The 16,193-nt window shown below is 38.6% G+C and overlaps 1 protein-coding gene across 1 annotated transcript; it reads left to right on the top strand.

The window, feature by feature from the left end:
- Window positions 1–7,864: 7,864 nt before the first annotated feature.
- cdc42se2.S (CDC42 small effector 2 S homeolog) lies at window positions 7,865–13,096 on the top strand. Its single transcript, NM_001171718.1, is given in 4 exon segments — window positions 7,865–8,007; window positions 8,421–8,522; window positions 9,553–9,629; window positions 10,633–13,096. Coding segments are annotated over 3 exon segments (228 nt in total). The 5' UTR covers window positions 7,865–7,953; the 3' UTR covers window positions 9,625–9,629; window positions 10,633–13,096.
- Window positions 13,097–16,193: the final 3,097 nt, after the last annotated feature.

Below are 16,193 nucleotides of genomic sequence, written 5' to 3'. Positions count from 1 at the left end.
CTAATTCCTTGCAGTTAGGGCAGTCATTTTATAAATTTAGGTTTATGTTTGGTGTTGATTCACAGTTTCATTAAAGAGATCAGAACTGCAAAAAAATATTCATTATTAGTTCATAGAGAACGTCTGTAAAATATGTATATTATATAGTGAATAAAGTGCCTACTATTGTAAAATATAAGGATATTATAAGTTACCGAGGAGTTTCATGACCATATAAAAACACGAGGCCGAAGACCGAGTATATTTTGCAACTGGGGGTACTTTATTTATTATAAGACACAGGTTTCAGTGAGTCATGTGACAGAAATGACATCAGAACTCACCGTTTATAACGGATGACATCAGAACTCATCGTTTATAAGGATATCATTTACAAGATATTCATGGCTTTTGTGTATTATAAAGCTATGAATATCTTGTAAATTATATCCTTATAAACGGTGAGTTCTGATGTCATCAGTTATAAACGGTGAGTTCTGATGTCATTTCAGTCACATGACTCACTGAAACCTGTATATTATAATAAATAAAGTACCCCCAGTTGCAAAATATGAGGATATTAGAAGTTACCTCAGCGTTCCATGACCTGTATAAAACCACTCGGCCTCGTGTTTTTATATGGTCATGAAGCTCCTCGGTAACTTATAATATCCTTATATTTTACAAGAGGGGGTACTTTATTCACTATATAAAAACAATCAATGCTGAGAACCGGCACTCACTTCGCCTTCAGAAAAATCGCCGGGTGCTAACCAAAAATTAATATATTTGTAGGAAAATGAAAGCACTCAAACGACTGGCATCAGGATCCAAAGTGGACCGAAACGCGTAGATGTCTGAACCTACTGATCTATAGTAAAGATTTATTCTAATTTAACATTTGCCGTGAATGCTTTAATTTTCCTATGAATATATATATTTTGTACTGCAGGCAGTCACACGTACAGCTGCATGGAGGTTTTACAATAAGAAGAAGAAAGGAAAAATGAAAGAAAAGTTAGTTTGTCCTTTGGTGTTCTCTTGCCGACCCTTCCACAGTTTCCCAGCTGTGCGTGAATTGTCACAAACAACAAATGGATCAGCGCCTAGGGCAACGGGAAATCAAAAACAATATATAGTGCAATACGTTCCTATAATTTTGAAAGGCACCCTGTGTTCTGTTAAAGGAGAAGGAAAGGCAAAACAGAAATAGGCTTCTAAACAAAGTCTTGTGGACATAGAATTCACTGACGTTTTCAAAGAGTTCTCTGTGGTCTCATGTAGAAGCAGCTACGCTCTCTGAAAACTGCAGTGTGTGATTCGCGCTTTTTTCAGGAATCGTCATCCCTGCTGCCCGAGGCAGTCTTGAGGCGCATTGTGCATAATTTAGTTGTAGTGTGCATGTACTCGGAAGCTGCCTTTCTCCCAAGGATGATGAATCTCATGCAAATCAGGATGTGCGCGCGTCATCATTGACCCTTATGCCCATGCCCCCCCAGCCAATCGGATTCAAAGTGTCTGGGAGCTAAGGAGACACACAGGTATGAAAACATTGGTGGTGAGCAGCTACCTTCGGTATCTGCGTCCACGCTGTTACTGTTTATTTTGCTGCAAATTATTTGCCTTGATGACGCGCTGGGTCAAGTGAAGGGTGAAAAAAATTGCGCATTCGCTATGTGGAGGAGCTGCGAGGGGAACTGACGTTGGCACTTTTAAAATGGCGCTGGCAAACGCCTGAAGATTGAGAGAGCTTGCGAGGCAGATTACTACATAATGGATAGGTCTTCAGAAGCGAAAATATAGCGGTTCAGGATGCGCATGTGGGGTAAACATTTTAAAGACATTATCATTTCAAACCTTTCCTTCTCCTTTAAATAAAAAAATATATATATTTTTTTTGTTGTGCATATTTCTTCAAATAAGACTTCCTTTCCCCTTGACCGTTACACCACTGGTTATTCACCGTCTCCTTCACCAATTTGGCAGAAGTGCCTACTTACAAGACCAACAATAAGGGGTTTGCATGTAACCTTTCCAAGGTGTGGATTCTCCTCGCAATATACCTTTAAGCTCAAGAAAGGGGACATAGAATCCCATAGTGTAATTCTGCTTAATCATAAAATGTTATAAAAAAAAAAAAAATCATTTACACTCACATTTGTTATGAAGTTGGTCACATACAGTCAATAAAAGTCCAAGGATGGGTTTTAGCCGGCAAAACTTCTTTTTCTCTCTCATTCTCCTAGTGGCGTTCCCTGTAGCTTTTCGTGACGTCACTTCCGCCTGACGTGGTTCCTCATCAGTCGGCTTCCTCAGAGGCTCCCATTGTTGGTCTTGTAAGTAGGCACTTCTGCCAAATGGTGAAGGAGACGGTGAATAACTAGTGGTGTAATGGGGAGAGGAAGTCTTACTTAAAGTTAAATTTTTTTTTTTTATTTAACAGAACACAGGGTGCCTTTCAAAATTAAAGGAACATATTGCACTATATAATATTTTTGATTTCCCCGTTGCCCTGATCCAATTGTTTGTGAATGGATGTTTATTCATTCTTGAAAATGTTTTGATTGCTGCACAGTTTATTAGCGTTTAAACTGATACTGAAACCAGAAATTACATCTATCTTAGCATTATCTTTGCGTGGTATTTATAATTTTGCCTTTACAGTATTTGCCAGATGCTTTTACATTACCTATCTCATCCTCCATGTTCCTCTATGAGGGCTGCCATATTTGTGCGATGAGATGGAGCAGTCAATTTGGCAAAGCAGTCAGGTATAGGAACTTCAAGTAACGATTTCAAAAGCAGCCAGTGAAAAATTATCCACATGCACTGTAGATAACTCTTAATGTACTTATAATGTGATTATATACACAGGGTCAGACTGGGCCGGCAGACTCCAGGAAAAAACCAGACCCACTCCCCTTTCGCCTGGCCCAATAAACAAATAGCAGGCCGGTGTGGTGGCATATGCACCGGCATTCACGCATGTGCACCATGCTCCGGTATGCGCACCGCGAGGGCCCGGAAGTTTAGAACCCGGTGGGCCCCCAATGGTACAGTCCAACCCTGTATATAACTTATTTAGATCAAATTGGGAGCAGAAGTAGTAAATACTATTAATAAGCATGTTGGAGACCTCTAGTGACCAAAAAGAGGCAAAACCACAATCTCAATAATTTCTCCAAAACATGCTATTCAATAAAAAAATATATTTTATTCACATCAGTAGTTAAAAAACATGTATAGTAATCCCTCTAACGCCTAACGCGTTTCATGCTTACCCAGCACTTAGTCATAGGCAGAATCAACCCTGTATATACACTATACAAGAGTTTCTAAAGCAAACATGGAAGTTTTACCGGTGCAGAACAACATTACATTCTTTTTTTTATTACTTAAAGAGTTGTGCTTTTTGGTGTTGGTTCTTTTAAACAGCAAAAACTTTTTGCTAAAATCCTTGGAAACGGCATAACTACAAAGTCTTTATTGTGATTGGGACAGACCTTAGAATTTAAGCCTTCTACTGTAAGAATTTAAGGGTAGGATCTGATGTTAATCACTGCATGTAAATGTTGCTACTATTAATTATGCCGTTTTATATAAATACCGCTTTAATGATTTGTGTGTCCAGTTTTGATTTGGGAAGTGTGAATAGTGATGATGCACCCTTCCCATCTTCAAAATAATTCCTGTTCTCCTTGTGTTGCCATGCACTTGTTGGAAAACAATCCCACATGGGTGTGTGCTGCGTGTTGGTCCCCAAAGAAGATTCCTGTCTGTAGCTTCCTCTCTGAATTGCATGTTGTCCTTGGTAGTAACAATGTTAATTTTCCTGTTTCTGTAGATGATCACAGCCTCTTGATAAGAAATCGAGAAAGGAAACCTGTTTACTCAAGACAATTTAAATAACTTTTTTTCCAATAGAAAGCACCTCAATGTATTGAAAAAAACAGAGAGATTTGTAGCAAGCGGCCCAAAGTGGCATACATCTAATAGTAATGGCACATGGCAGTATTGTGTGAGTGTGAGCTGGCAGAACACTTTTCCGGTAGCAAGTGGGGGGAGGTTTGTAGGATAAACTCTGTTCTAGGCCCCAACCCCACCTGTGACGTCCGTGCACTCTTGGTTTTTTCTGCCTGGCTTCCTTTACATATTTACATAGGTGTGTCTGCTCCACCCCCTCCAGTGGCATCAGAGAGGGTTAGGCAAGTTAGGGCATAGGCAAACTTTTTACTGATCCACGCATCACTAGCTCTCGGGCTTCTTGAAAACTATAATACTGCACAGCACGCGTCTCATCGTTAATGAAGTGATAGTAGACTGGTAAAATGTATTGACTGCAGCATGTGCTTCTGAGCAGAGATCTGTCACTGCTTTTAGCAGCATGCTTACTATAGCAGGGACAGGTAGACAGGGCTGTTTTGATTGGTACAAGTATGGAACCTATTATCCAGAATGCTCAGAACCTACGGTTTTCCGGATAACCGATCATTCTGTAATTTGGATCTTCATACCTTTATATCTGCTAGAAGACCATGTAAATATAGTGCACAAACCAGATTCCCACCTGTACTGTACTCCTGTTTGAGCGTAGGAACTGAGCTGTTTCCTTGTGTTAAAACCAATAGGAGAGAATAGAGCCTTCCCACTTATTATATGTCTTGTCTGGGAGTGTTCTATGTGACGTTATCCCAAGTCTATATAAGGCAAGTAACCTAGATAAGTTACCTTTTTCAACTTAATGCCATTGGAACACCAGAAGTTTGATCCTTTGTAGTATTTCTGTAAGTACATCTGCTTACCACTCTTTCTACCTGCCCTAAATTCAAATGGCAAACAAATGAGAGAGGCAGATTTTTGTCCCAAAACCACTTGAATGCAGTATAGGCGAAAACACCAGGTTAGGGTTGGAGACATTGAATGAGTTTTTAAGCAGTGCAGGGCTAGAACCCTGGTGAAAGGCCTGTGCTGGGACCAGCAGGGCTAGAACCCTGGTGGTATATCTGTGCTAGGACCAATGATAGGCAAAGGGGCATATTTACTAAAGGCTCAAAGTGAAAATTGGAGGTAATTTCACCAAAAATATATTTTCCCATAACATCTCCAATTTACTAAAAGGAGACTATGACAAATTTTAGTGAATTAAATGAAAACTATAACCTTAAAATGAATTCTTAGGCAACAAGATAGTTTACATCAGGTGGCATATTTAAAGAATCTTACCAAACTGGAATATAATGTATATGTAAGTAAATATTGCCCTTTTACATCTTTTCCCTTGAGCCCCCATTTTATGATACTCTCTGTGCTGCCTCAGGGATCACCTAACCAGCAATACTGCAGCTCTTAATGTAACAGGAAGAAGTGTGTAAGCAAAACACAGAACTTTGTCCATTAATTGGCTCATGTGACCTAACATGTATGGATTGTTTGTGCACAGTGAATCTTAGGATCCCAGAGATCCCTTTGTTCTTAAAATGGCAATCTTCTATTTAGGATTACCAAATGGCACATACTACTAAAAAGTGTATTATGAAAATGGTTTATGTGAAGCAGGGTTTTACTTATGAGTTGTTTAATGCAATATTTTCTATACTGTTTGGCAGTATAGTTTTCCTTTGCTTTGGTGAAAATAATCTTTGTATTGGCTTAAATGTACATTTCTTCTCCAGTGAATATTTGCCATTTCAATAACCGAATAAGAATGGATTTTTACCAAGAGAAATTGCTCCAGGTTCAGGCTGGTGAACTACAATTATAACTTATCATTAAGATACTTATGCACCTGCACATACATCTTTTGTTTGTAGCATACATTGTCTAGTGAATTTTCTTCACCATTATTGTATGGGGAAAATCACTGACACATTTTCACCAGGAGAAAAGTCTCTACATTTCTCTCATAAATGTGTATTTACAGTTTTTTAGTGAATATGAAATGTGTTTTGCAAATACACTTGGCGATTTGAGGTATACTTTGGACAAGTAGAAACTTCACACTTTGGTAAATTGCTATTACTCTTTAGGGAGGCAACGGCTGTTTGGAAAACTACTACATTGCTGAGTATTGGTCCTAGTACTGATATTACAGATTCTGTTGCATTTCTATTGATTTGTATGTTATTGTTTTAAATATGTGCCCGTTTCATTTTTTTTTTTTTTTTACCACTGGCAAACTTATTCATATGCATCAACTAGTGATGAGTGAAATTTTTGCCATGGTTTACCGCATACACCAGTGGGTGAAAAAAAAAATTGTTGTGCATCAAAAATAATTTCTCGCCCATAGACCAGTACATTTGGCGAATTTTCATTGAAGCAAAATGGGTCAGATTTGCCTATCACTAGTGTCATCATATTCCACAACACTATACAGTATATATACAGCCAAGTACTATTGAATAACTGAGTATCTGTTAGAACCATATTGGTACCAATATTTAAAGGAGCCACACTCTCAACCTGCATATTTTTACTATTAATATACTTAGAAAACATTTTGGGGGTTGTCTTCGCCTCTGTCACAATGCTCTCCTCATTTTCTATCTTTGCCTTTATTAAAAGTGTTTATAGTCATTAAATGCAGCTTCTGTCTCTACAGCCTTAAACCCCCAAATGTATTAAAATGCACTTATTTTGCCCAGAAGCAGTAACCTATAGCAACCAATAAGATGACTGCTTTTAAACAAGTGACCAGTAAATGCTACATGCTGATTGGTTGCTATGGATTAGTGCCCATGGGTAAACTTAGTGACTTTTACTACATAACCCCCAAAGTGTTTAAATGCCTCTTTCGTCATTCCTATTAACTTATTTACTTATGTATTAAGCTACATAGGGTGGTTCTTGGTGCTTCTACATAATCTGAGCTTTCCAGGTAACTGTTTTCTGAATATGGGATCCTATATCTCTATTGTAATACAGGACTTTAAAATAATATATATTCTAAATATTCAATAAATATTCATATTTATTGCCACCCAGGATTTATATTGACTCATTCCCAACATGTGATAGATGTAAAAGTGAGGAAGTTAATTTATGTCATATGTCCTGGTCTTGCTCTATGTGAAATAAATATTGGGTGGATGTTGTGCTGTACTGGGCCTGATAGATTTCCTTATAAACCAGAGCACATTGTACTTTTGCTACATAAAGCCTTATTCATAGACAGGAAATTAATCTGTCAATTGATAAATAGCCTCCCCACCCACTTAATGAAAGAAATATGCAGAATGGAGAGAGAGATTAAAGGGGAACAGTTGCTATTTTGCTCTAATTAGCTGATTTCAGCCAAGTCATCAATTTACAATGCACTGCTGACAAGAAAGTTGAGTTGTTTACAGTAGAAACAAGTGTGAGACAGAGAAAGCACCCTAATAAACCTTCCAGTATACTGGGTTACCCTTTTTTCCTTATTAAAATCCTTATTTGCACCACTAAAGCATGCAACAGCTGCACCCTTTACCAGTGCTGAAATTTGTGCTGCAAGTCGTTTTACCCAGTAGCATAGCATATAATGGCAGCTTTTTGCAATGAGTCATAACTAGGGAGAATTAGAAATATACATCATTTTAACATTCAGCACAAACAGGAATAGAACACTATTTCCTTCTTTGTAAATTTGAGGAGGGGGAGGGGGCTGCCTTTACTCTAACTGACTGACTAATATCCAGCCTGCTACTTAGCTTGTTTACTGATAAGATGCTGCAAGTTTTTTTGTTTTTTTATATGAAATTGCATGTGTGGTGAAGTTGCTGTTCTATTTGCAGGTTGTTGCTGCTTTGATCACTGCATTGTCATTATAAACAGCGTTCCAAATTGTCTTCAATAATTTTGCCTTCTGCTGTCTCTCTCTCTCTCACTCTCTCTCTCTTCCGGATACATTTGTGGTGGCAGCATCTATAGAGCTTGGCAGGAAGAAAAAACATTTCTTTAGAGGAAGCGCCTGCCATTAACGCCTGAGACAGGGCAATGACCGAATTTCTCTTCTGCTTCAGCTGTTGCATTGGTGAACAACCCCAACCGGTGAGTTTAATTCTTGTGTTTTTGGGAAATGTCTACCACATCTGTAAAGCCCACTTTTTTTTTTTTTCCCCCCCCCCCTGAATGATGGTAAATAAAAAATATCATCAGTAGTAGACAGTCATCATAATCTAGAGTACAGTTTAGAAAAACTAACTTGTGATTTGATTAAAGGCTTTCTGAGCTTTAGCTGGCAGTCCATGTCACCTTTAAATGGGATAATCATGAACGAGTTAATTGGTTGGCTGCTTGATTTTAAATCTATTTTTATAGCAAAAAGGCAAGCATTTTATTTGAAGGTAGTCCTTATCAGCTGTGTTTGTCTAAATGTATAACATTAGCTCAGTATAAAGGTTCTACATTACAATGCAGTTGGTCTAGGATTCCTTAGATCATGTTATGTATTAAATGTTTAGAAACGGCGACGACGCATTGACCGGAGTATGATTGGAGAGCCAATGAATTTTGTACACACTGCACATGTTGGTTCAGGAGACGCAAACACAGGATTTGCAATGGTAAGTCCAGTTCTACAGTTTTTGAGACACCCACCATGTTAGGCCATGCTCATGATTTGGAAATTCAGCTTAACACATTGCTTTATATTTTAGTGAAGAACACGTTGCCTTGACTGGTCCAAGGCTGGAGGAACAAACCACTGTGCTTGGGGATGGGGGAGAGTAAAATATATAATAAACATCTAATATATATAATGTGGAATTGGGGGCAGAGGAGAACAAAATTGAAAATGGATAAACGCAAAGTTGTGAACATAAGTGGAAGCTTGCATATTACAAGTCTGAGAGAAAGATTGGGCTAGAGAGGTGGAAAGGGGAGAGAATGGGCACTAGTGATCAACCCCGGGCTTCCCCATGGTATATTCTCATTGATATCTGTCAGAAACAATAGGATTTAGCTGTGTGCATATTATCACTCAATTGTGGGCTGGAGGTTGTTTTCAGGTGAAACCTACCCAAGAAACCTATTGTCTCCCATAAATGGAAGAACAAACTAAGGCAAGTTACCGATTGCTAAAAGATATGGCTAAGTGAAACACATGGTAATGCAGTAAAAGGCTAAGGGCTATTCCACACGGGGAGATAGCGACGCGTTTGCGGTCACGGCGACAAAGCGCCGCGACAGTCGCCGCGACCGGCGCAGGCGACAGTTTTGTATGGGCGCCTATGTAAAAACGCCTGTGCTAACCACACGAGGCGATGCGCTTTTCAACAGTCGCCTGAAAATGCCTCGCCAGGCTTTTTCAGGCGACTGTTGAAAAGCGCATCGCCTCGTGTGGTTAGCACAGGCGTTTTTACATAGGCGCCCATACAAAACTGTCGCCTGCGCCGGTCGCGGCGACTGTCGCGGCTCTTTGACGCCGCAACCGCAAACGCGTCGCTATCTCCCCGTGTGGACTAGCCCTAAATCATTGTGCCCGGTCTAATAAACAGAAATTTACACCTCTTTCTGTGGACTAACCTTTACTTTCTTATTTTTACTTGCTTTTCTGTTACAAATGGTTTCGCTATCTTACATTCACTTGTACAGGGTGGATCTTTCCAGGATCAGATGAAATCAAAAGGCGGTTACACCCCTGGAATCTCAGAAGTTGCACTTTAGCATCTGTGAGTAATCTGTGATGTAAAACTAATTAAAGGCCTACTTTTATTTATCTTAATTTTATTTTAACAAGCACCCCCACACAAGTTTGGGCAGAAGTAATTATAAATCAAGAATACTGTCTTGCTATTGTCCACCAACCCTGAATCCATTGCACTTTGCCTTTAATGAAGGAACATAAAATGAATAATAACTGATAAATTACCCTCCCATCCCAAAGACTGAAAATTTGCCTGAAGCTGTGTCTGTGATAGACATAGGTTAGTAACTGAGCAAGATAGCGGTGCACCTTTGTCATTAGTGCCGAGACTGTCTGTCTAGGGCTGCTGTAAGATGCCATAGACAGTCGCTTTTTATTGGCCTGTGTGGCGCTTTTTGGCCCACTGTGTGTTTGAAATGTGAGGGCCTATTTTTAAACCCGAAATGTGTCAAAAGAAATTTAAAGCGGACCTGTCATCTGCACATAAAAAGCTGTATAATCAAAGACCTCTGCAAAGTAAACATGGAACCCAAATTTTTTTTTTTCCATAAAAAAATGTTTTCATTACAACATCCATACCTGTTATAAAGGTGTTAAAATATCTGAGCTGTCAAACATATATTGCCTGCCCCTTCCCTCCTCAGGCTCTATAATTGTGTAGGGCATTACGCATTGGCATTAGGTCCCCCATTCTGGTGCATACATAAGATTTTGGGCTGAAACGCAATGTGTCTTAAGTGTTCACAAAATGGCTACTGTCTGCATGCTGGGATTGTGTAATTCCAAAACTGAAGGAAGCAAAATAATAAATATAGTGATGGAAATTTGTAATTATTTCTTAGGGTGAAGGGACCCCTTGACAAAAATCAATGCTTTTTGTCATATAGAATTTGAATGTTTTGCAGTGCTGCTAGTGTTTATTTGGATTGTAGTTAGTTGTAGCCAACCTGCTATTTTGTTATGATTGCAAGTAGTAAGGGCAATGCAGTTTGTTGTTATAACATCCACTGTCTTTGTTTGCTTTGTAGGGCTGAAGACTTTGTCCGGACCAGCGAACTGCACAAATGAACATATCAGTTGAAGAAGGAAAGCCTATGCAATAATACATATATTTTGAGAGAGTGCATTTATGCCTTTCCTTTAATCAGAAACGGGCTTCCAGCAGTTCAATGCAAAACTGAAAATGTGAAGTGTTCTAATTTATTACTCTGCTTTTAAACATTATGGCACAACTTCTGCATTTGTATTAGTGTTATGTGCATGGCACCTGCAGTTTTGTATGTCCTCAGTTATTCATTTCTGAGCTGGCATTAGTGCTTCTTGCTTTGACTGAAGGAAGAATTAATGCTATTGCTTTGTACTGTGAAAGTGCAAACACCAGCAGTCCAGTTTATATAGAACTGAAACTTTACTGGTATCTCTGGGAGTTGAATTTCTGCTTCAGTTTCTGTTGTTGTTGCAAATTCCCTGCTCTATTTGTTAGATTGTCACAAACAGCATTTTTTTTGTTAAACTTTGAGCTTGAATGAAACCTTAGGTTAGAGCTGTAATAAAGTTTTCTGCTTTTCACAAAGTCATACAGTATATGAAACTTTTGACCAGGATCACTTAATCCAGGATCACTAGTTACTTAATCATTACCATTATGTAACAAATTTACATTTTGTAAATTGCAGTAAAGTGATTTAGCCAATCTGTGTACTCTGGGGTTTATTGCTTATTCATTTAAGGGCAATTTGTTATCCATTATAGTTGCCCTTTAAATGTCAAAATAGCATATTCTATTATTGGAGCTTTTCTGTAGGCTTCCTAACTGGAGTTAACTAGGCACCATGTGCTCACCCTGCATTCAAATTCTGAGCTAATTGATAGCTGCAGTTATCCCCAACATCCGTATTCAAAACCTGATGGTAATTTAAACTGTGGATTAATATTCCATTAACGACTCGTTCATTTTTACAGCAATAATAGTCTATCTAGAATGTTAACAACAAATATTTTTATAGTTTTAGGAAATACAAGGAATAGGTGTGCCAGTTATGAGTCATCTAAAGTTCCACTTAAATATATCCCAGTAAGACTGGCGAACATTGATACTGCAGGTTTTAATATTCTCTTTTAACTGCAGTCATGTTTAAATGAAACTATATTGTATCCCCCCTTGTTTTAATTTCTTGTTTCAGGAACGATTGTTTAAAAGCATGTAGGGAAATAGCTGTTCATGATATCCTCTGAGAAATACTTTGACACGGTATCCCGTTAAACGTGTTTTAGGAAACAAGTATTTTCTTTAAAGTGTGCAGAGTAAATTCTAGGATATTTTTAATAAATCAAAGTATAATATATAAACTAGTTATATTTATTAAGTCACTAAAGCTGCATCTTTTGTACATCTAGATAACTCTCTTCTGTCTTTCGCGGATGCACAGATAATTGGCAATAGCTAAAACCAAACAGTTGATCTGATTTCCCTTTAAAGTCATATAAAACCTCTTTACCTAATTTGTATAGAATGTAAAAAGTTATTAATAAATCAATGTTTCAGAATTGCTAAGATATTTAGAGAACTATTGAAAACATTCTCTACATTTGCCACAGTTATCCAGGCCACACAATCTCACTTTTAGGTGATCAGAGCAGAACCAGCATAAATTATACAGAAGTTGAAGCACTGGGCTAAACTAAAATTGCCAAAACAGGTGGGAATAAAAGTGTATTTCTAAAACATGAAAATATATATTGTCATTTTATTTTGGATTGCATATAAAAATGTATTTTATGGTCCAGCCACTTGTTTTTTTTAGCTACAGTTGACCTCTGAGGAAGGCAGATCCAGGGGTTAATCTTTTATTCTCAGAGGCTTTCTATTGCAGTGCATGCACACAACTAGGTTGGCATCTGTGCTAGACAGCTTTGCTTTGTCTGAAGTCTACAAGCTGCAGCAGAAAGATGTACTCCGTAAGCTGCTCCAGACCAGGCTTGTGAAAGTGTAAGCCATGATGCATTATTCAGATGCTGGCCCAATGAAAAACATTCCACTACTTAAACATATATTATCTACTCAAGGTTAAGTTCTTAGAATCTAGGCTCTTTTTTTGTCTCGTTTTCTCAAGTTCCAGACTTGTACTTTGGATTTCTTTCCAGAATGCTTTATAAAGAAGCACATTTAGATTGATTTACTTTTTCAATACATGTTGCTAGAAATTTCCTAATTGTGTGTAGTTTATGTGCACAAAAGGCCTCAACAGATTCACATCTTCTAAATGGTGTACACCCACTCCAGGGCATTGTGCCATGCATCTGCTGCCATAAAGCCTTTTCTTCACATACTGGTGTCTTTCAGGTGTTCTGTTATTGCCAAGAAACTTCAATTGTCGGTTTATTTACACTGTGCTCAACAAAAGTATGGTTTGTGTAGATTGTAACCCTGAGAGCAGCCTGCATTGACCTAGAATGAGATAACAAATAAAGAATATTTTACTGAAATTGTAAGTGTGCATCCATTTTTGTCATTGAGTCCTATCTATTGATTGACTTATAATAGTTATAATATTTTATTGTCAAGCAATGTTTTGCGGTACTTACAGTATTCTATTGTCTTTCAAATGGCAGTGGTCCAGAAGTTCTCCATTTTAGGATCGGATAATTTACCCATAATTTGGCTGATGGATTATTAATGCTACCCAGTGGAGCCTACTTTCAGTTGCAGAGGTAACGTAGTTTATTGTAATATTACAAGAGAGCAGGTCAATAAATGTCATGACATAAAAGAGCAATTTTTATGACGCAGTTTTACTTTCTATACAAAGTTAGATTGTAATGTTTTTCTGCAATGGATTCATAGTTCTCAATATAATTTAAATATTTAAGGGATTTGTTTCCTTCTCAGTCTTTTTTTGCTGTTGAAAAACAAGCTTTCCTGATAGGTTAAATAATTTTGCCATGAGTAGTTTAAATTTAGAATCCCAACCACAAGTCAAATAACGGCAGCTTTATCAAAAGTATCAAAAGAACTCTCCATGATCACAACTTAAAAATAACCTTAGTACTGCTGATCAAGAATTGATTTGTTTGTTTTTTTTACCATTTTCTTAACTAAACGCACAACCTAATTATGACACATACAGTAATTTGCCTGAATGTTTAAAATCTATATTACAGCAACACAAAGTGCAAATGTTACATTGATTGTGTTAAAATAAATTTGCTTAATTTATGTGAAAACTTGTCAGATTTGCCTCACACTCTGCATTAAGTAGTAGCCATCCATCTGCCCTGTTGAACTAATATACATCAAGAAAGTTGCATGTATTAAGCCAGCCTCAAACAGCATAGTTCATCATAACATTCAGGACTATTGATGAGCGAATCTGACATGTTTCACTTCGCCAAAAAATATAGCGAAACATTGAAAATGTGTTGCTTCGCTAAAAATGAGCAAAACTTTGAAATTTCACTGAAATACATTTGTCTGTGGGCGACTGTTTTTTTCGACAACAAATTTTCACCCATCAAAGTATATGGGCGTCATTTTCGTGGCAAAACTTTGTGAAAAATGTTGCTCATCACTATTAAGAACATCATAATATAACAGGATAGCAGAAGCAACTGGATAAAAGAACTAAAGTTCCCCTCCAAGTGTCTATTATGACCCTTCTCTAAAGGAGAAACCAAGCCCTTGCTACTAAAATCCTCTACCCTACATAGACCCCCCTCCCTACTTCCCCCAGCCTAGGTGGTACCTTCGCTAACTGCCCCTAACTCTTACCCCTTGGTGCAGATCCTGACCAGCGGAGTTCAAGGTCGCCAACTGTGTATGCAGCTATATTTCGTGTGAAGCATGGTGGCGCAATCATGGTTCATCTTGGTTTCAGACCAACAAGATTGACGTTATGGAGTGGCCAGCCCAATCCCTGGACCTTAATCCAATAGAAAACTTGTGGGTGACACAAAAAATACTGTTTCTGAGGCAAAAACAAGAAATGCAGAAGAATTCTGAAATGTAACAGGTGCCAGAAGTTGGTCGACTTGCAGCACTGCTTATACAACTAAATATTAGTTCAGGGATTCAAAGAAAAGCAAAATCTTGAAACATTTTTCAGTTTACACAGTGAATGTTTGAGTTTGTAGGAAGAATGCAGAGGCGACTTTGGGAAAACGAAGTGCCGCGTGTGCTTTAGCGAAGGTAACTTTTCGGACGGGAAGACACGCAAAGGCAGTTCGGAATCTGCCAGTGTGTCACAAGCCTCAACAGTTTTTAAACCACAGCACAACTAAAGACTGTTTGTGTTAGGTCTAACAGACCAGGAAGACGCAGTACTCTGCTGCAAATTATCTTTTATTTGACACTTCATGTTTCGAGCCAATTTGCCCTTTATCAAATGTACTGCACACCATTAACATACATTCTTTATAGGGATACTGTGGGTATCCCTATACCACAGTATCCCTAGAAAGAATGTGTGTCTAATTGACATCAGGGAATTAGTAGCGTGTGGTGGCACAGAAAAGGGGCAGGCAGGGGATTTCAGTGTGGTGGTGGCTGGGTTGTGGGCTCCTGACTACGGTACCAATACTGTACATACTAGGGTTCCACCTGCCCACTTTTTTGAAGGGCTGCCCGGGTCAAAACTGCCTGCCTGTTTTTTCCAAATTAGGAAAACCTTTCATCTGATTGACTTGAGGACCGGAGATGCGTCATAGCCCTGATGTCACTACCCTGCCCCCGTTGTGTCAATGCCCAGCCCCACCCCCTGCCCGGATTGCACCGGAAGAAAAGGTGGCATCCCTACTACACACACAAAGTTAAGATATATTCTTATGGATGATGTAATCCTTTCGTTATCGTGTCTGGTTCCACTTCAGAGTCAGGGCCCCGCCAGACCTGCAGACTTACACAATTAGAACATAGGACTCCGGAGAACCAAGATAGTAGTTCAGTGATTCATTTTATTCATACAGTGCACGACATGTTTCGAGCCAACTAGCTCTTCCTCAGGTGCTTATATTTGTATAAGCACCTGAGGAAGAGCTAGTTGGCTCGAAACATGTCGTGCACTGTATGAATAAAATGAAACACACAAACTTAAAACTATATACAGATTTGGTGCCTTAGGAGAAAAGCTTTCAGAATTAGTTGAATTTTTACTCATAAATTATGTTTATGATATATGTCTCTATATTATGTAAAATAATTTATTTTTTATTTTTAGAGCTAGGGTTGCCACTTTTCTTTGTTTTCTGTTAGGACAGAGACATCTTTGAGGGGGTGGGATGATCAGGCCCAGATTTGTGGAAAGGCCACCTAGGGCTAGGCCTGGGCCTAGGGCAGCAGGATTTTAGGGGGACGGCATGCTGCCCAACCACACCCACATTGGTTCAAAAACTGGGGATGCTCTGGAGATACAATTATTTTTTAAATTTCCAGTGCGCCAATCCCCATTGCTCCTGTCCCCTAGAGGGGACAGGGGCGACAACGGTAGTGGGCCTAGGGATGCCCACTATGTAAATCCGACCTTGGGGATGATGAAATATAGGGGCTGGGACAATAATGTAATAGGTGAAGACTAGTATTTATCAGGGCTGTTAC

Source organism: Xenopus laevis, chromosome 3S, assembly GCF_017654675.1.
Source record: "Xenopus laevis strain J_2021 chromosome 3S, Xenopus_laevis_v10.1, whole genome shotgun sequence".
Lineage (NCBI taxonomy): Eukaryota > Metazoa > Chordata > Amphibia > Anura > Pipidae > Xenopus > Xenopus laevis.
Note: the sequence above shows the minus strand (reverse complement) of the source record. Positions and strands in the feature narration are given on the sequence as shown.